Source organism: Procambarus clarkii, chromosome 71 (genome assembly GCF_040958095.1).
Source record: "Procambarus clarkii isolate CNS0578487 chromosome 71, FALCON_Pclarkii_2.0, whole genome shotgun sequence".
Lineage (NCBI taxonomy): Eukaryota > Metazoa > Arthropoda > Malacostraca > Decapoda > Cambaridae > Procambarus > Procambarus clarkii.
In genome coordinates, this window is record NC_091220.1 from 18,255,677 (window position 1) to 18,276,994 (window position 21,318).

General features: G+C 45.1%; 1 protein-coding gene across 1 annotated transcript in view; it reads left to right on the forward strand.

Moving 5' to 3' along the window:
* The first annotated feature begins 1,848 nt into the window (after positions 1 to 1,848).
* Positions 1,849 to 21,318, forward strand: part of LOC123745627 (ATP-binding cassette sub-family C member 4) — a 97,656-nt gene continuing 78,186 nt past the window's right edge. Inside the window, 1 exon segment of the mRNA XM_045726363.2 lies at positions 1,849 to 2,031. Coding sequence (XP_045582319.2) covers positions 1,958 to 2,031 — 74 coding nt within the window. The 5' untranslated portion in view covers positions 1,849 to 1,957.

Consider the following 21,318-nt stretch of genomic DNA (forward strand, 5'->3'; position numbering starts at 1 on the left):
ATACATCTGGGTCTACCACACCCACATACATCTGGCTCTACCACACCCACATACATCTGGTTCTACCACACCCACATACATCTGGTTCTACCACACCCACATACATCTGGTTCTACCACACCCACATACATCTGGCTCTACCACACCCACATACATCTGGTTCTACCACACCCACATACATCTGGTTCTACCACACCCACATACATCTGGTTCTACCACACCCACATACATCTGGCTCTACCACCCCCACATACGTCTCGGCCTCCCAAATTCACATACGTCTGCGGGATTCAAAAACAAAACTCATTAAACTTAAGTTTTAATCCCCAATTCGCAGGTTCGTATATATGGACTATACTTTATATCGCAAAAAACAGCTCAAAAAAATGTTGTGCACTTACTAGAAGCCTCTTCGTCCCCTCCTTTACCAAACATGAAAATGATATTAATATGCGCAGACACTTCCACATGCACACTGAAATTGTATATTCCTTTCCCTCCCACATGCCGGCGGTCACAGCTGCAAATTTATATATATATTATATATATATATATATATATATATATATATATATATATATATATATATATATATATATATATATTATATATATATATATATATATATATATATATATATATATATATATATATATATATATATATATATATATATATAATTTTTTGTACCAACCACTTGGCCTGATCGGTACAGCGACGGCCTAGGTTCTTGCAGGTCGGCGTTCGATCCTCGATGGTTTAAGTTGTTCGGTAATGTTCCTTAAGGAGAGTATCAATCCTTTTGAGACGTATCTTATTGTCTTAATAAACGTACTTGAACAGTTTTTGTGACTCACGTCCCATACACACCCTGTTTTTTTTATTTATATATCATATATTTTAAATTTTGTAATTATTAATGTACAACATATGATTCAAATTTTTTATTGAATAGAATTGTATCTTAAAGTAATTATTGTCGGGAATCTCTGAACTGGATATATGGTGGTGGCCTGATTTGGAAATTAATTCTGTTAATTAAGAGATGTGGTGAAGGAATTAGCATTTGAAATAGACAGATACATATGAATCGCAACTTACTGACGACAAAATAGACTGACGTATATTAATCACAACCTATTGACGACAAAATAGACTGACGCATATGAATCACAACTTACTGACGACAAAATAGACTGACGCATATTAATCACAACTTATTGACGACAAAATAGACTGACGTATATTAATCACAACTTACTGACGACAAAATAGACTGACGCATATTAATCACAACTTATTGACGACAAAATAGACTGACGTATATTAATCACAAATCGACGACAAAATAGACTGACGCATATGAATCACAACTTATCGACGACAAAACAGACTGACGCATATTAATCACAACTTATTGACGACAAAACAGACTGACGCATATTAATCACAACTTATCGACGACAAAATAGACTGACGTATATTAATCACAACTTATTGACGACAAAATAGACCGACGCATATTAATCACAACTTATTGACGACAAAACAGACTGACGCATATTAATCACAACTTATCGACGACAAAATAGACTGACGTATATTAATCACAACTTATTGACGACAAAATAGACTGACGCATATTAATCACAACTTACTGACGACAAAATAGACCGACGCATATTAATCACAACTTACTGACGACAAAATAGACCGACGCATATTAATCACAACTTACTGACGACAAAATCGTATAAAACAATTGACATTTAAAGTTACGTCATTGAGAGAGTGTACGATACGTTTTCCTACCGCCAGAAACATTTGGTCTGGGTTCCTACCAGCTGATCGCGCCACTCTCGCCGCTGCTCGTGTGCGGCGCGCATGTGTCCTCGTCCCTCTGTGTCTCGTGCACCGCGCGCTCTCTCTCACACCTACTCTCACAAAACGCTTCGAAATGGATCAAACGAGAAGACAGCGGCCTCCAAATCCCCGTGACACGGCGGGGTTCATTAGCAAGATGGTCTTCTGGTGAGTGTGTTGAGTGGACTGTAGGCGTGAGAGAAGAAAATCGATGAGAAGCGAGAGCTCATGATTCTGCACACCCTTAGGCTTGTGCCAATGGTGCTTACTGGTGTAATTATCCCCTTGTACTGCTGTGGCTTGTGCTGCTGTGGCGTGTGCTGCTGTGGCGTGTGCTGCTGTGGCGTGTACTGCTGTGGCGTGTACTGCTGTGGCGTGTACTGCTGTGGGTTGTGCTGCTGTGGCTTGTACTCCTATGGCTTGTGCTGCTGTAGCTCGTATTCCTGTGCCTTGTGCTGCTGTGGCTTGTACTGCTGTGGCTTGTGCTGCTGTGGCTTGTACTGCTGTGGCTTGTACTACTCCCCATCAGCTGGTCAGCATGTGCTTCTTTCCCCCCCCCCCTTCTTCCTCTCCCCCATCCCTCCCCTACTCATCCTGTGCTGCTGTGGCTTGTACTGCTGTGGCTTGTGCTCCCTTGGCTTGTACTGCTGTGGCTTGTACTACTCCCCATCAGCTAGTCAGCATGTGCTTCCTCTCCCCCACCCCCCTCCCCTACTCATTCTGTGCTGCTGCCCCTGTCCACACTCAGCTGGGCTGGTGGTTGTCATTACTTATTACGAACTAGAAACTACAGATTGGCGTTTAGAACGTCTTGAAGTAGGTCCGTTAATTGTCTCCGTTATGGGAAGTAGATTTGATGTAGGCGTGTTGTTGGGAGGGCTGGTGTAGTATGCTGGTATTTTATATATATAATGTTATTTTATATTTGGCGTGACTAGGTATTGTAATAAATTGGGTGCTTGACAATCGTAACGTATTGTAATAATCCATTTTGTGCGTGTGTAAAGCATGCTTTGATACGGACATTAGTGTAGCTACGTTTAATTTTCGTTTAGTTCATTTATTATGCACCTCGTATCTATATTAGTGGAAAGGGTTACAGAAGCACATAATGGGCTCAGGGACTGAACCCCACAATTCATTTGGCTAAGCAAGTTACAATCTTGATGAGCTAGTTGCAAAATTGTTGCTACGTGGTCCTGGAATCATCGTTGGTTGGGATGCTGTGTACGTAGGTCGATCAGATTAACCACCGTTGGCTCTGGTCAGCAACTGGATGGGTGACATAAACTTCTCGTGCTTAATAGGAGTTGACAAGGGTGTTCGCTGCCTCGTACAGTGTTCTATATGTTGTATAATGCCAGTAACACCACTTGCCTTTTGCTGGTGCGATAGTGTGATTCAGAAATTTGAAACGATCATTTCACAAATGGTAAAAAAATTGTCAAATAAGCCTAAGTGACGAAGCCTAGGAACTAGACCTCACTCTTGAAACCTTCTAGGTACTCGTCACTAAAATGAGTAGACCAAGTATTTGGTTATCTCCCGTCAACACTAGCGCACATGTCTGTATGAAGTTAGATCGTGGTTTGTGTACAATGTCTGGACAGGTAAAGTTTATCTATCCGACAGCGATAGAGATAACTAACAGGAGTTAAGATTACGGTGTTTGGTAAATCTTCTGATAAGAAAAGTCGTTCATGAGAATAATGCGGTAATTGTTTATCTTAAATAATTATTTGATACCTTTTGTTAATCTTATGAGACTATAGCGTCTGCGTGATAACAAAGTCAGTTGCACTGTTAAAACACATACGAAATGGAACTAGCAAGTCTAAATGGATTCAAAGAACAGCCACTCATTAAAATGATAGGACTGCACGATATATATACAGATGAAAGAGTACAGCACTTCCTTTTGACCCCTGACCCCTGCATACCCCACCAAGAAACTAGCATGGACTCGTTAAATTTAGTCCGGTGTTATATAGAGGGGGGAGGTGTCAGCAGTGTGTGCGGGCGCGTATGCTGAGTAAAGTTTGAAGTTTGGCTTGGCATGCAAAATACTTTAAATGTGCTGATCAGTTCCTGTCTAAAGTGTGTGGCCGGACCATAGGTATTGTGGTGCTTTAACTTGCCGAGTTGACTGAAATTGTTTCCATGCAATTCAGTTCAATTCGTAAAATTTGAAATAGTTTCCTGGAACTGTTTTGACACGTCAGCTCACGCCAACCCATGTTCATCTTGTAGATACGTCAACGTATGTCTCCCACGTTAAAACAGTGTAGCCTCGTATGCAGAAACAATGATGATAGTTGTTTATACTGAAGAGTATCGAGACTGTCAAACATTAAATATTTACCTCGCCCAGGGCGGGAGAGTAGCCATTCACTTGGGTGTAGCCTCTTGACCCTCGTCATGTAGGTTAGTCCTATATGTTCCGTGAGGTAATAATTTTGACCGGCAAGTGCGTGATGCCTTTGTTCATGGGCTCTGGTGAAGAAACCTTGGTCACGTTATTATGATGGACTATAGTTATACTAGATTTTGATCATTTATTTTCTGGGAGATGTATGGATCTTCCTATTGGGGAGTGTTGTACTTGCTGCTATGGCAGTATGTCCACTCACAAGATGAGTGGCGCTGTCCAATAAACTCGCCCCTTGGGGCAAAATTTAAATTTATGGATTGAATAAAGCACTTAATGGCAAAAACGATGTACAGGAAGAAGTTCAGAATAAACTATTTACAAATAGTTAGAGGCTTTGACCAGTAGCGCAATAGGCTACGTCGTCAGCATTAAACAAAGGGTCCCGGATTCAGTTCTTGGGCAGGAAAAAAAATGGTCAAACTTTTGTTTCATTTCCCATGCCTCTCTTCCTCTAGCAATAAATAGGTATCTGGGAGTTGGGCAACTGTTGTGGGTTGAATCATGGGGATGGTTAGTAATTTGCCAATAGGGGGGGGGGGCTTTGATAATCGCAAGTCATCATGTCCCAGACAACGATAAACTATTAAAAGGGCTCAGTCGATTAAGACAGCGTCTGGGATGCTCTCGGACGCAGGTTCGAATCCTCGTCACGGCCCTTGTGGATTTGTTTATTAACAGGGCTTTGTCAGTTAAATGTGAGGGAGGAGGAGGGGGGGGGATGTCAGATTGAAGGTGCAGTGACGTCAGAGATTAAGCAAGCCGCAATTTCTATATGACAAGTATTAAAGCAATGAGGTAGCAGTGCTGAATTTCACTTTCCGATGGTGGTAGTGTTTGATAACTGCACATGCTGTACATGTTTTCTAAAGACGTTTTCTTCCTCAAATGACGAGTTTGTCCCTGGAGTTGAAATTGAAATCAGTTTATTGAGGTAAAATACACACAAAGGGATGAGGTAGCTCAAGCTATTCTCACCCCGTTCAGTACATCGTGTTAATACATAGACACACATCACAAACAATAAACATATTACCAAACATTCTGAGAGATAAACATATACATTTCCTACCCTGGAGTTCATTGGTTAGTGTATGAGATGTGTTACCTACCCTACAGACATACACATGTTCATATTATAATACTCTTCCCCCCCCCCTGCTATTCCCCTTACTCGCTTAGTACCCCAGCTATTTCTACCCCAGGGGGGAAGAAATAGCCTAAGCTACTCTATCCCTTTCAGATGTATTTATTGCTTATCTCAATAAACATACTTGAACTTACCCCAGCTTAACACTACTTGCAAGCTCAGTGTGACCCCCACTGAAATGCCAGCTAATATTAAAACTGAAATAAATAAAACTTTGAGGGGGGGGGACGCAACAAATGAAGGGTTATTAATTTTAAATATACACTGCCACCACCTTCCTGAATGTGCCAACACTACTGATCTCCCAGGAAGGACAGAAATCGATAATATAGAAACTTTAGGAAAGAAAGGGACGTAGGAATCTTGGTTATAATCTTGTGGATTAAATATAGAAATCTTTACTTATTGAGGATTCAAGGGCAACTCTGAAATAAACAGCCTTACTGCCCGAAACGCATTGCGTAATAGTGGCTTTAGGCATTGTATGTACTAGCTCTATCTATATATTGATCCATTAATGTAACATCACTTGTATGTATGTACCTTACCTGAATAAACATATTTATTATTTATTTATAAATGGAGAACACGGGGAGATTTCTAGTACAGTACATAAAAACCACATATAATAATGACTGCATTAATAAAAGTGGGAACAAATAACTAAACAAAATACCTTAATAATCACTTTATTTAACAAAGACGTGTATATTTATATCCTAGCTGTAATTACCCTACGAGGCAATGGCATCTACTGACGGACATGAATACTCAAGTGCACATTACCTTAACCTGATACCGGCCACAGATGTTGAATGGCTGTCCTCAGGCCCTGAAAGGATCTGTCCCAAGACGCTGACTAATCTTTTCTTAACACGCTTACCAGTGGAAAAAGTTCCACCCCAACTAAGTTCCTTAGGCCCAATAAACCCCGCCTCTCAAAGTCTAGAGCCAATCAATTCAAGTCCTGCTCTCAATTTTTGGTCCAGCCAACCAGTGCTATGACTAACTCCGTCCCCTCTCCCCCCCCAAGGCCTCCCTGGACTTTCAACCAATCAAGCTCCTGGGGCCAGATTCACGAAAGTACTTATGCAAGCACTTACGAACCTTTTCTCAATCTTTGGCAGCTTTGTTTCCAATTATTAAACAGTTAATGAGCTCCGAAACACCAGGAGGCTGTTTATAACAATAACAACAGTTGATTGGCAAGTTTTCATGCTTGTAAACTGTTTAATAAATGTAACCAAAGCCGTCAGAGATTGAAGAAAGATGTACACGTTCGTAAGTGCTTGCGTAACTGCTTCGTGACTGGCCCCAGGCTAGGTATAGGCATGTGCTTTAGGGCCTGTTTCTCTTGACCGAAATCTCACGTAATTGGAACTAAGCAGTACGACCAACTCGTCGGAAAAAGCTGGTCTAGCCAGCGACCCAAGTGAAATTTGAGAACTACTATTTTATGGCACTGAGTTTTTCTGGCCCTCAATTTGTCAATGGCTATAGACGGGACAGGACTGGGAGGGGGGGGGGAGATTGGTAGGATTGGTGACGAGGATTAGGGAATAGGAGGATTGGGAAAGAAGGGGACATATGGCCTGCGGCGGAAGGGCAGTGTCCCTTGCCTACCGAAACTTGACTAACCGTTTATGACAGGAAAGACCCAACAAGGGAGGGGGAAGAATGAAAAAGGGAGGGAAAGACGGAGGGAGAAGGGAGAAGCTATGGTCTGAGCACAAATCACTAAAATATAGTGTAAATCGAGACGTGGCTCAGGTGTCGCGCACTATTTACGTCTCAATACGCTACTTGTATGAACATGTCTGCAGTGTAAGTAACAAATCTCCGACACTAACGAGTCAAGACACCTGGCTCAAGTGTCGCTCACGCTATTCATATATACTGGCATCAAAGACGTTATCTCGCCTGCATATACTTTATGGCAACTATCAATATAGTATAAACCCTTGCTAATGTGACAGGCTAGTTATGCTTTTTATAAGTCTGGTGCTACAGAAAAGTTTCCTTTTTTTTCTTTTTGTCCCTCATCTTCCTGACCGCGAATTTTTTGTTGTTTCTCCTGTTGAAGTGTCGTATACCAAGCTTCCTTGAAGCCCTTACAAACGAAACTTATCAACAACACAAAATACTCCCCCTAAAAAGGGGTGGCTCTCGTAAAGGCAATGCTTCACAGCTGTTTGAATTGTAAACACTTTTGTGCTATTGATTCTAGTTCTATAGGCACTTGCCAAAGAATAAAGCGTTGGCGCAATTTCATTCTTTGTCACCATCTTTGCAAATATGGTTTGCTATTGTCAAGAAGCCTGTTATAGGGTTACAGAGGTTCCTTGAAGTTTAGGACGACAAATGCCATTCATCAGGCTTCAACCCACAACAGTTACTCGGCTCCCAGGGATACCAACCACTTGGGCTGGACAGTAGAGTGACGGTCTCCCCTCATGCAGGTTCAATCCCCGACCGTCTAAATGATTGGGCACCATACCCCCCATCCTGTCCCATCCCTAATCCTTATCCATTACCAGTGCTATATAGTCGTAATGACTTTGCCCTTCTTCCTGATGGTTCAATCGGTACATGGAGAATCAAGCCATGTACTGATTGGCATTTTTTTTTTTTTTTTTAGGGATAGTCCTGCGCGGGCCCTAAGCCTCTGGCTGGCCCACTAAGTGTTGCTTGTTTGTTTTAATTGGGCGGAGTATGAGTATTTGACTCGTATGGTCGCTTCAGTAAAATTTTGCCCCATGTGTTTAACAACTTCTGCTCTGTCGAATCAAAGTTGAAATCTTAATGGGTTTGTAACTGTGCACTTAGATAATGTTCCAGTGGTGTGTCGGTAATGCATGCTTGGTGAACAGAGGCAGTCAATGTGTGAAAATATGCCCAAATGCACTATTCGCCAAGACTAGCAAGGAAATACATCTGCAGGATTTAAAAATAAAATTTCGGTAGGGATTCCTTTGATTAGAAATTAAATATTACAGAATTCCTATGAAGCCATTTAAATTTTGTCGAAAATAGAATCGTTCCACAGGCTGTGTTCAGTGTAAATAAAGCCTAACCCCTGAAGGGGGGTTAGGCTTTATTTGCTGCTAGTATAGGACTGATGACTTCACTTGAAACCTTTCAAGAAAGGTCTTTTTTTGTGCCTATGTGTATAATCTAATGCACAATATGCATATTATATAGGATAAATCACATTTTATGGATGCGACATTGAATTAATTGGAATTCATGTTGACAAAATTGTGTACCTGTAGGACTCGGCAACAGAGGCCTGACAGAAATTACATAATTGTTATATATAAAAAGCTTGGTGGTCAAAGAACTTGAACTGTGTAGTGTGTACAGAGCTGCATCTATGACAGAAACCTTGTGTTGCTATGGTTACTCGTCTACACTGACTTTCTCTCCCAATATTTATTCAATGATTTTTGGCGTCACAACTTGATATACAATTTTGTCTCTGATTTTAATATAAACAATTGCTTTAACATGCCACTTTTTTTAGGGTGGAGGGGGGCTTTAAGTTGAAGATCAAAGGAGGTATGTTTGATTTTTGTTTAATCGTGCGCCCGACACCGCCGCTCTTGGCCAGGGACCATGTGGATGAACAACTAGTTTTTGCCTCTGTATATTTATATACAGTGTAACTCTTGTATCTTCAGTATTACATTGAGGATCCCTGAGGTTGAATTACAGACTGTCGCCAGGAGACAACCCCACAACTGTTGTCAAATTCCCGGGTACCTACTGCTAGGTGAACAGATGCATTAGGCTAGAAGAAACGTGCCCAACTATTTTGGTCCCGCCCTGGAATCGAACCCGAGGTTTTAAATTGTGGTGCACCCCATTCATTGTGATAAGACGGGCAGTATCGTAGGGCTTGCTACTTGGCATCAATCTAGTGAACAGAATTAATACTACTAGAAGAAAATATTTGAGGCAAAGTTAGTCGGTAAGAATGTAATTAAGCCCTGGGGATATTGCAAGGCAACATATGGCTTTGAAATTGAAATAAGTTTATTGATGTAAAATACACAGAAAGGGATGAGGTAGCTCAAGCTATTCTCACCCCGTTCAGTACAGTGTTAATACATATATAGACACACATGGTTTTTTATCTGCCCCATTCAATAGTGATGTAGAGTGAGAGTAGTTTGACTGACAGCTTAGGCCAACAGGCGGTGCAAACTGCAGGTATTTAAAGCTGAGGCTGAAATTATTTAAGGAATCTATTTTCGGGTAACCTTGAGCGGGCCAACTGGCGTCTGAAGTCACAGGATCTGGCTACGGTGTCGCCTCAAACCTGCTTGTTGTCGTCTTACACAATTGTTGGTATATATACAGCGGAATTGTTTTCTGTTTATATGAAGTTTTATTTTGTATCTTCATCCTGGACTTCGACAGCTCGGCTGTTTAATTATAGCACTCGAGGGTCTGGTATATTGAAACAAGTTTATTGAGGTAAAATACACACAAAGGGATGAGGTAGCTCAAGCTATTCTCACTCCGTTCAGTACAACGTGTTAATACATACATAGACACACATCACAAACAATAAACATATTACCAAACATTCTGAGAGATAAACATCTACATTTCCTGTCTGGTATAATTAATTGGATAATTATAAAGCTACTGATCAGTAAATTTTAATAGAATGGTTTTTGTCCACATAATATATTGAGATGAGTTGTATAACATTACTGGGAATCACGGCGCGGGAGTTTGGTAAACAGTCGTATCCTAACCTATTCTACCTTTTGATTCTAACTGATTTGATTGTTGCTGCCGAAGGCGGCTAGTTTATTGTGCACCCCATACTCATCCTGTGAGCGGTAGCGCAAAAGCATTACAGAGGGCACAAAAGGTCTTTATCAGACCTCATCTTAGATTATTACATAAACAATTTCTTCAATCCTTCACACCTTATAGATACAATGTCAGCTAGTTACAGAGAAAGTGCTATTACAAGAGCTACATATTTACAGTAAGTCATCATACATTAATGGTAGGTCTTGTCGTTAATACATAATAGTTCTAACTCGCTCTCTCCGTCCTTTCCTCGCACTTGTGTTGTATCCTGGTATGATCTATCGTGTTAACACGTGTAGCAGTACCAGCGAGAGTAGTTAGGTTTGTGTTCTCGGCAGATAGCCTTGGTATTGACCGCAAGGTCTTGTGTAATGTTTCATAAGTGTGTTCTCTCTCTCTCTCTTTCTCTCCTGTACTCATGCTGACTCGTGGTGTCTGTGTGGGACACCACAGACACCATGACTCGTACCGTACATAATGTCTTGTGGGATGGTTATCTTGAGGTTATCTTGAGATGATTTCGGGGCTTTTTAGTGTCCCCGCGGCCCGGTCCTCGACCAGACCTCCACCCCCAGGAAGCAGCCCGTGACAGCTGACTAACACCCAAGTACCTATTTTACTGCTAGGTAACAGGGGCATAGGGTGAAAGGAACTCTGCCCATTGTATCTCGACGGCGCCTGGGATCGAACCCAGGACCACAAGTCCAGCGTGCTGTCCGCTCGGGGAGGGGGGGGGGAGGGTGATGTTGCGAGAGGCAAAGTCTGGAACAGATTGCAAGAGATAGAGGTGGAAAAATCATGACCCGTTTCCTTGGAAATAATTTCGTGAGTAGTTCTTGACTGTCATGCGTGGCGCAGGGAAGGGGGTATTGTTGATTACAGGACCCCCCCCCCTCTGTAATCAATGGTGAGGTGGCAGTTAAACGTAGAAGTCGCCTTTGATATTCTCCTCCCCCCCCCCCACCCCCCAACTCCTGATAAAAGGTAGTGCTAAGAACAATACCACAGTTCTAAGCGGGGAAAAAAACTCCATTGTGTACAAATTTAGGTATTTCTTCAGAGGAATATGACAAAAGGGCATAGAGCAGCAGTGTGGGTGGGGAAAGTGACGAACTGTTTCCCCACTTTTCCCCCCACCTCTTCCCCCACCTCTACAGCCCTAGAGGGGGAAGTGGTAACTACCATTCCTGGGTTCTATAACGCCAGAGATAACCGGGGACAGAAGCCACCGCCCCTGTGCCAGGTAAGCTACGGGCTCACCATAGCCCGTGCTACTTGCCCCGCTCCTGTGCCAGGTACGTTCCACTACGGGAATTCTACAACCATGTGTGGCTTTTAAAACACACACACAAGTGTCTGGAATCATTTGCATTCTACGGCTGACAGTTGGAGAGAATAGGGGCCCAGGAACTGAAGTCTTCTTACAAACACTGTTGAAGTTGTTAGGCAAGCTGCTGTTGAAGACGGCCACTTCTTCCCTCGCTTCAATAGACTAATTCTAAGCTGCCACAGTGTTCTCTCCTCTGCAAGACTGCCCGTGGCCCCCACAACACCGTTGTTATAGATTCAGCTACTGGCAACAAGTTGCAAGTAGCACGGGCTATGGTGAGCCCGTAGCTTACCTGGCACAGGAGCGGGGCAAGTAGCACGGGCTATGGTGAGCCCGTAGCTTACCTGGCACAGGAGCGGGGCAAGTAGCACGGGCTATGGTGAGCCCGTAGCTTACCTGGCACAGGAGCGGGGCAAGTAGCACGGGCTATGGTGAGCCCGTAGCTTACCTGGCACAGGAGCGGGGCAAGTAGCACGGGCTATGGTGAGCCCGTAGCTTACCTGGCACAGGAGCGGGGCAAGTAGCACGGGCTATGGTGAGCCCGTAGCTTACCTGGCACAGGAGCGGGGCAAGTAGCACGGGCTATGGTGAGCCCGTAGCTTACCTGACACAGGAGCGGTACTGTGTGCTAAAAGCCCCACTGATGGTGGCATGGCAAGTGCCCGTAGGTGGTACATGCTTGGAGTGTTCTGGTGATGTAACGTCTTGAAGTGTTCCTGGGTGTGCTGGACCACTAGTGCCTCAACACCCCATCTTCTTGACGTTATCTTGAGGTGATTTCCGGGCTTTTTAGTGTCCCCTCCACCCCCAAGAAGCAGCCCGTGACAGCTGACTAACACCCAGGTACCTATTTTACTGCTAGGTAACAGGGGCATAGGGTGAAAGAAACTCTGCCCATTGTTTCTCGCTGGTGCCTGGGATCGAACCCAGGACCACAAATCCAGCGTGTTGTCCGTTCGGCCGACCGGCTCACTTCCATTGGTATCCCGGTCACATGAAGCCCATCCTGCTGCACCTGGCACCCGAGGCATACAACTTCAGTAATGTTGTTGTTTAAAGTAGCTGAATCTATAACAAGTTCCAAGTAGCACGGGCTATGGTGAGCCCGTAACTTACCTGGCACAGGAGCGGTGCCGTGTGTTCAGTAATGACCAATGTAGTGGTAATATAGTAATGATGGTAGAGGGTTGTACGTGTTACTGCAGAGTCATGGCAGCGACGAACCCCGATCATGATTGAGGTGCGGTGGATGGGGGAGAGAGAGAGGGGAGGGCGGCCTTGGTGCGATCTCGCCATCTCAGACAGGGTAGTATTACGGTTGAATTATATATTGACCTTGGAGTGATCTTGACCGCGATGGTGATTGCAAGCGTTGCCCCCGAGTGAGGTCACCTGAAGGTGATGAGTCGGCAATCTAGCTACTGAAGGAGCATCGTACAGGAACGCTTGCGGGCTCGCCATAGCCCGTGCTACATGGACACTTCGTTCTGAGTAGCTAAATCTGAAAACTTTAACAACGTACAGGAATGCACAATGCTCTCAGTATGCACACTTACTGTGCTTGTAGAGCCCGTGCTTCAGCTCTTGGGTCCCACCTCTGACACTTTAGTCGACTGGTATATGACTTCCTAAGTTTATTGGGCTGTTGTACCGTTTTTTTCTCTCAAGCTGTGAATGGCATCTGCCTTCACGTTACATCTTCTTGCATTGTTTGCAAAGTGCTCTGATATTCCCAATACCTGACTTATATACCAGGTTTCCACTCGTCTTGTTCCTATCTTGAGGTTATCTTGATGATTTCGGGGCTTCTTAGTGTCCCCGCGGCCCGGTCCTCGACCAGGCCTCCACCCCCAGGAAGCAGCCCGTGACAGCTGTGACAGCTGACTAACACCCAGGTACCTATTTTACTGCTAGGTAACAGGGGCATAGGGTGAAAGAAACTCTGCCCATTGTTTCTCGCCGGCGCCTGGGATCGAACCCGGGACCACAGGATCACAAGTCCAGCGTGCTGTCCGCTCGGCCGACCGGCTCCCCCACACATTCCAAATGTAATCTGTACTTCTCTGCCTTGTTAATTTTCCTGGGAATTTTGTAGGTAATCATGTTTCCCTCCATCTTGTCTTCCTGCGACGTGAGGTTTAATTCTGTCTTTCCTCGTAACTCTTACCTCTCGGTTCTGGGACTAAGTCTGGGGGGGTCTCCCTGGACTTGCTCCAGCTTCGTCTTGTGTTTTACAGATAAGGACTCGGTGGCGCTGCACTTTCTAGAATTGGTCTGACGTGTTATATTGACGGTCCTTAATGATTTCATATTCAGGTTTGTAAAGCAAAATTTATGGTCGAACCTTCGTGTGCAGCAGATGTCTCTTTGACGGTGTGACTTGTGACACATGTTTGATGTGATATAAATTCTCAGGATTTAATTTTATTCGATTCTAAGCGTGATTTTTCTCCTTCATTTGCGAGATTGAGAGAGGGAGTGTACTAGTAAAGCCCCGAAATCATCTCAAGATAACCTCAAGATAGTATACTAGTTTCTCTCTCCTTTCACCTCCCCAGAGACATGACCGATTATTTGTACAACGGTAACCAGCACGTGTACATTTTCTTGGGAGTCTTCGGGGGAAGTACCGGAGCGAGCGAGGACGACAACATGAATCGTATAAAATAGGAGTGAAAGCTAGGAAAGAGTTGGCTGTAAGAGCTTTTGAAGAGTTGTAAGGCAAATGTTTGCCAGCACTGTGTGACCTCAGAGTTGCTGAGTTTCACCTGTGGGGCCCTAAACGTGTTCCTGTAAATATACCTGTCCGTTCCTATCTCAGGGCACCGCTCCTGTGCCAGGTAAGTTCACTACGGGCTCACCATAGCCCGTGCTACTTGCCCCGCTCCTGTGCCAGGTAAGTCCACCACGGGCTCACCATAGCCCGTGCTACTTGGAACTTGTTCAGAGTAGCTGAATCTATATCATCATCCTATCTCAGGGCACAGCTCCTGTGCTAGGTAAGTCCACTACGGGCTCACCATAGCCCGTGCTACTTGGAACTTGTTCAGAGTAGCTGAATCTCTTAACAAACATCCTATCTCAGACAGGCACCCTCATAGTGACCACCATAACTGAATTATCGTGGATTCGTGGCTCATATCCTGGCTTCTGTGTTTTTAAAATAACTTAGTAAATTTAGTTCAGTGAATTTGCAAGCTAGCAAATGTTTTTAATTAAAAGGCCTTAAGGTGAAATATTGCCGGCCGGTTTAGCATACTGCACACGCAAATGCGGCTTCAGAGGAGATAACATGGGCAGACTGCATGCAGATTTGACGAGGTTTGAATATTATTTAATTCGCACATGAATTTGTGTGATTTGTACATGTGCTAGTGTCTCTGAGAGACTGCAGGATCCGTCAGTAAGTCAGGATGATTTGTGTCCGGTTGCAATTCTTTTACCATGTCGTAGCTTAGTCGATGAAGGCAGCGTCCGGGATCGTCTCGGACGTAGGTTCGAACCCTCGTCACGGCCCTTATGGAATAGTTCACTGTAATAACCGGTATATTAGATTACTGCAGTTTGCATCTCGAAGGCACTCGGCTGCGGAGCTGCCAGATGTCCTCCAAGACATCCAACAAAGTCTAAACAAATCCACAAGGACCGTCACGAGGATTCGAACCTGCGTCCGGGAGCATCCCAGACACTGCCGGGGGCAAGTAGGACGGGCTATGGTGAGCCCGTAGTGGACTTACCTGGCACAGGAGCGGGGCAAGTAGCACGGGCTATGGTGAGCCCGTAGTGGACTTACCTGGCACAGGGGCGGGGCAAGTAGCACGGGCTATGGTGAGCCCGTAGTGGACTTACCTAGCACAGGAGCGGGGCCAGTAGCACGGGCTATGGTGAGCCCGTAGTGGACTTACCTGGCACAGGAGCTGGGCAAGTAGCACGGGCTACTTCTGAGGTGTTGGGTCTGTATAGGTGTGGATCTTTGTCAGGCAGCGTGCTGTGGCTAGGCTTCTCTTGTGATGTTCATGTCTTGTGATGTACGACATGCCGTGTTGGCTATAATGCTTCTGTAGATGCATCCGTGTATGTATTTACTTTACCCAAGGCCAAGAACTGTCTTACGAGAAAATTGTCTTACGAGAAAAATGGCAGCGGCTTGCGAAATTGACATAATGACCCGTTTTCTGTTCGAGGCTCTTCTAGGAGGCTTGGAGAGGTCACTTTGGTATAATAGTTTCTTTACATTGGGATGCTCGCAAGAACGGACTGATGTATAGATTTTATGATGGCTTAAAAAGAATGAAGGCGATGAGTCACAATAACGTGGCTGAAGTATGTTGACCAGACCACACACTAGAAGATGAAGGGACGACGACGACGTTTCGGTCCGTCCTGGACCCATTCTAAAGTCGATTGTGACCAGCCACACAATCGACTTGAGAATGGTCCAGGACGGACCGAAACGTCGTCGTCGTCCCTTCACCTTCAAGTGTGTGGTCTGGTCATCAAAAAGAATGAAATTATATGGTCTCTGATCTTTATATAGACCATTCATCCACCATTCTGTTACCTAGCAGTAAAATAGGTACCTGGGTGTTAGTCAGCTGTCACGGGCTGCTTCCTGGGGGTGGAGGCCTGGTAGAGGACCGGGCCGCGGGACACTAAAGCCCCGAAATCATCTCAAGGTTCATCTCCAATTTCCTGGAGGTCTGTCAAGGCAGCAAAGTCACTTGTAATGGGCACAATGGGGGTCGATCCTGATCCGCCTATGTTGGTCACAACCCCCTACCCCTCCTCACTAACAGGTCACCCTGCAAAGTTGAATACCTCTTCTCTCAAGGGTCTGACTTCCATCCTTGGAGACACATTCTTTCTTGTAGATATTCATGGTTTGATAAGCCATGGATTTTGCAATTTGCTTTAGGTGATGTGGTTAAGTTAATGCAGTTAGTGTCTGCAGTCTACTGAACTTACTAGGATCCTGCAGCCTCTCCGAGACACAAACCAGGGTTTTACACAACTCCCCCCTGCACTCGAGCTATGTCAATAGGCCGTTCTGCCTCTTCGATCTTCGATCTTACATCATTACACTTAAACTCTTTTGACCATGTCGTAGCTCAGTCGATTAAGGCAGCGTCTGGGGATGCTCCCGGACGTAGGCTCGAATCCTCGTCACGGCCCTTGTGGATTCAGAGGCTGATGTTGGATTAAAATACATTTGGCCAATGTCTCTGTGGATGTTTTTGTGACCACTAGGGACTGGAAGCGGTTGTGCGCCCCCAGAGTATACAACATTCCGGTATAATGATTACAAAATGACACCTCTGACACCATGACCAAGTCAATTCTTGCCGGGTGTGGACCACCGCCTGGAAGCGCTCAGCCGCTGGGAGAAATTCGCTGCTCTCATTAAATTGTTCTCCGGGTATTCTCCCCGCGTGGACCTTCAACCTCTCCCCCCCCCACCTCCCCCCCCTTCTTGCAATGGTGTAGGAGGCACTACAGTGTCAAGCCACACTGGCACATAACGTCGGGGGGTTCAGAGTTGGCTTTTGGCTCGCTTAAGTCTTGTTGGAAAGGGGTCGTTTGGGGAGCGGTGGAGTTCAATTGCCTCGGTTGGTGCTGTGCACGAGTGAGAGATGATGATTAAGCCACCCAAAAGGTGGCACGGGCATGAATAGCCCGTAAGTGGTGGCCCTTTTGAGCCATTACCAGTATCAAGAGCTGATACTGGAGATCTGTGGAGGCGCGACTGCACCCTGCGTGACGGGAGATGTCTCCCGGACCAAGTGGTGACCAGATGGTGTGCACGAGTGTGTGACAGTCAGTAGATAGACGGGAGGGGGGGGGGAAGAGACATGGGAGTGAGACAGCAACAATCAAGACGGACAGAAAGACCTGGAGACAGAAGCACACACCCCCCCCCCCCCGCACACAACACCTTTCGTGAAAATATAAAATAGTTGCTCTATTGTCCGCCCCGATATAACACACCTTAAGACCAATTTTTCATTGCGCATTTGCTATTATTTGACGGGTCATTTCTTATGGCCCCTCATACTTATCCTGTGGGTGAGTATGTGAAATGGGTCCAGGAGCTGAAGCCCAATTTCTTATTAGCGGTAAGAAATGTGGGGGGGGGGGGGTTCTGTAGATCTGCCAATGTGCTTGAAAGTTATTATAAATGGCAGAACAACCAGTCTAGCTCATCCTTGAGAGCTGATGCTGTTTATGCCTGTCTTAGTCCTCTGGATAAAGTTAGGATGAGGTCACTTTAGTACATCTTGGAGTCTTCTGGATAAGGTTAGGATGACGTCACTTTAGTACATCTTGGAGTCCTCTGGATAAGGTTAGGATGACGTCACTTTAGTACGACGGTTTCTGGACCAAGTCACCACTGGCGGTAACTTAACTAAACTTCTAACTCCTTAATTATTTAGAAGTATCTTGCTATTATCCTTAGAATTTGTGTTGGTCATTTAAGTTTTTCCAATCATATCATTGATTTATTATGCCCCTCATACCCATCCCGTGGGCGGTGGTGGCAAGGATTAGAGAATCCCATAAGGAGCTTCTTGTGAAGCTAATTGGACAATTTACAGGCGAGGAGTCACAATAACGTGGCTGAAGTATGTTGACCAGACCACACACTAGACGGTGAAGGGACGACGACGTTTCGGTCAGTCCTGGTCCGTTCTCGAGTAGATTCTAATTGCACAATTCTTAATATATACATACATGTATGCATATACATGTATACACACACACACACACGTACATTTCTTAGGACACCATTGCTGGAGTTCTAATTTCGCATTTTTTTCACATTCTATTATATAATATCAGACGCGGAAAATGACATCAAATTTGTGTGTTTTGCATATTTTTTTTAATGCTATGTTCCTAATTTGTTATATATATGTGTGGTGGCTAACAAAGTTTAGCGTAGTGTGTGTGTTTCAAGTAGCACACACTCTGAAAGACTTCCATAACACTTCAGTCCGCAAAGTCATCTTACTTCCTGGTAAATTGTTGATAACAGGAAGTTATCCTGATAACAGGAAGTTATCCTGATAACAGGAAGTTCTTCTCCCTGTAATTTAGCTCGTGGCTCCTGCTGCCAGCCGGATATGTGAGGACAGGGACAAAATATATAAGACTGCAGTAGGGTTAATGGCCCATGCAGACGAGGAGTCACAATAACTTGTCTGAACGTTAAAGACGCCCGACCCAGATATCTGAAAATGGTGAGGACTCTATCAGTCAAGATTATCTTGACATTATCTTGACATTCAGTCAAACATTATCTAGTCTTATGATGGTAAGAGAGTGCAAATGTGTGTTTAATTTATAAGTTGAGAGATAATAGATAAAACTTCATTTAATTTCATATATTCTCTTCTTTCAAATTGTCTTTCAAAAATTGGTACCTTCTTATACTTCGAACTTTTCCTTATATCTTCTTCCCATTCTTAATTTGTCTTCCCCTTACTCCTAACTTTAACTATAAATTCTCTTAATTCTTTCCAATCATTCCGCTCTCTTGCCTTATAAAATTTCTTTCTCTAAAATTGTTTGTGTGATTGGGTGGTCATAGACAGGAGCTGCCTCGTATGGGCCAATAGGCCTTCTGCAGTTACCTTTGTTCTTATGTTCTTAAATAAATCTCTGCCTTTTTGGCCATACGAGACGGCTCTGTCTACCCCACCTCATTCATACATGTCTACTCGTAGCTAATGATGCCGCGTCTATTGTTACCCAGTAATTTTGTCAAAGTATCAACAGCCTTCATTTTACGAAGTCAGACTTGAAAATGAAGGTGTAAATCTAGACGGAAATGTAATGGGCCGACGGAGGCTTCCTGTTCACGTAAAGACCTTGAGGGGAAGATGGCCGTGAAGTTGTTGTTGTTATAGATTCAGCTACTCGGAACAAGTTCCAAGTAGCACGGGCTATGGCGAGCCCGTAGTGGACTTACCTGGCACAGGAGCAGTGCCCCCGTCAAGTTAAGCCGTGTGGTGTTCAAGTTGTTCCTGTCGATACACTCACTGGAGCTCTGGGTAGTTCAGTGTGTGGCTTTCGAGGACTCTCCAGATTGGCTGCTAGTGGGCCATGGTTTATCGAAAGACCAGAGTGCGCATAAAACCAAATATTAGTGTTGAATAACAAGTCTTTTTATCCTCCATCCACACCACCCTTCCTGTCCTTCTGACCTTCAAAAGCACAGAGGATGCGACCCCTTTCACCTTGAAATGATTTGGCTGGTGATAGCAGTTGTCCTTGCTATATGAGCACTTTATGTAAAGCTGTTATCTTCTCGGTGGCTGCTTAGAACCTGTCCTCTGAAAGTCTGTTCTCCGGAGGATGCGATTAGACGTGTAAGATGTTATCTATGTAGAGAATGGCGGCGACACCACACAGGGACACGCTGCCCTCGCCTATACTATATCCCTCACCTCAGAACTATAATATAACCACCACAGAGCTGGTCACCTAGTTACAGCCCCGCTCCTGTGCCAGGTAAGTCCACTACGGGCTCACCATAGCCCGTCCTACTTGCCCCGCTCCTGTGCCAGGTAAGTCCACTACGGGTTCACCATAGCCCGTGCTACTTGCCCCGCTCCGGTGCCAGGTAAGTCCACTACGGGCTCACCATAGCCCGTGCTACTTGCCCAGCTCCTGTGCCAGGTAAGTCCACTACGGGCTCACCATAGCCCGTGCTACTTGCCCCGCTCCTGTGCCAGGCAAGTCCACTACGGGCTCACCATAGCCCGTGCTACTTGCCCAGCTCCTGTGCCAGGTAAGTCCACTACGGGCTCACCATAGCCCGTGCTACTTGCCCCGCCCCTGTGCCAGGCAAGTCCACTGCGGGCTCACCATAGCCCGTGCTACTTGCCCCGCTCCTGTGCCAGGTAAGTCCACTACGGGCTCACCATAGCCCGTGCTACTTGCCCCGCTCCTGTGCCAGGTAAGTCCACTACGGGCTCACCATAGCATGTCCTACTTGCCCCGCTCCTGTGCCAGGTAAGTCCACTACGGGCTCACCATAGCCCGTGCTACTTGCCCCGCTCCTGTGCCAGGTAAGTCCACTACGGGCTCACCATAGCATGTGCTACTTGGAACGTTTTGTTCCCAGTAGCTGAATCTTAAAAAAAACAGCTGGTCACTCGACAGCCGGGAGAATGCCCTCTGGCGCTCACGTCAGTGCCTGTTGCCGGAGGCTGGAAGCTGCTCCGGAGACGGGAGTCTGGAGACAGATTGGCTGGCACCAGTCCCACCCCCCCCCCCTGACACCAAACTTTGTCTTTAAATTGTCTGGATCCTCCAGTTGTCTCAACCCAGATAACTGGGTGTTCAAAACACTATTATCGACCTTGTTTATAGTTATTCATAAGTGGAAATAGACAAATTCTTTGATGAAGATTAAGCCAGCCAAAAGGTGGCACGGGCATGAATAGCCCGTAAGTAGTGGCCCCTTTTGAGCCATTACCAGTATCAATAGATGATACTGGAGATCTGTGGAGGTGCGACTGCACCCTGCGTGACGGGAGATGTCTCGTGGGACAAATCCTTTACCCATACCCTACTTAAATATTTGCATAATAAGTACAGTTGGCGAATAGATTTTTTACAAGGAAATGTTTATCTGGTGGTTGAGAAATAACGACGAAGTTGGTGCAGGCGAGGAGTCACAATAACGTGGCTGAAGTATGTTGACCAGACCAC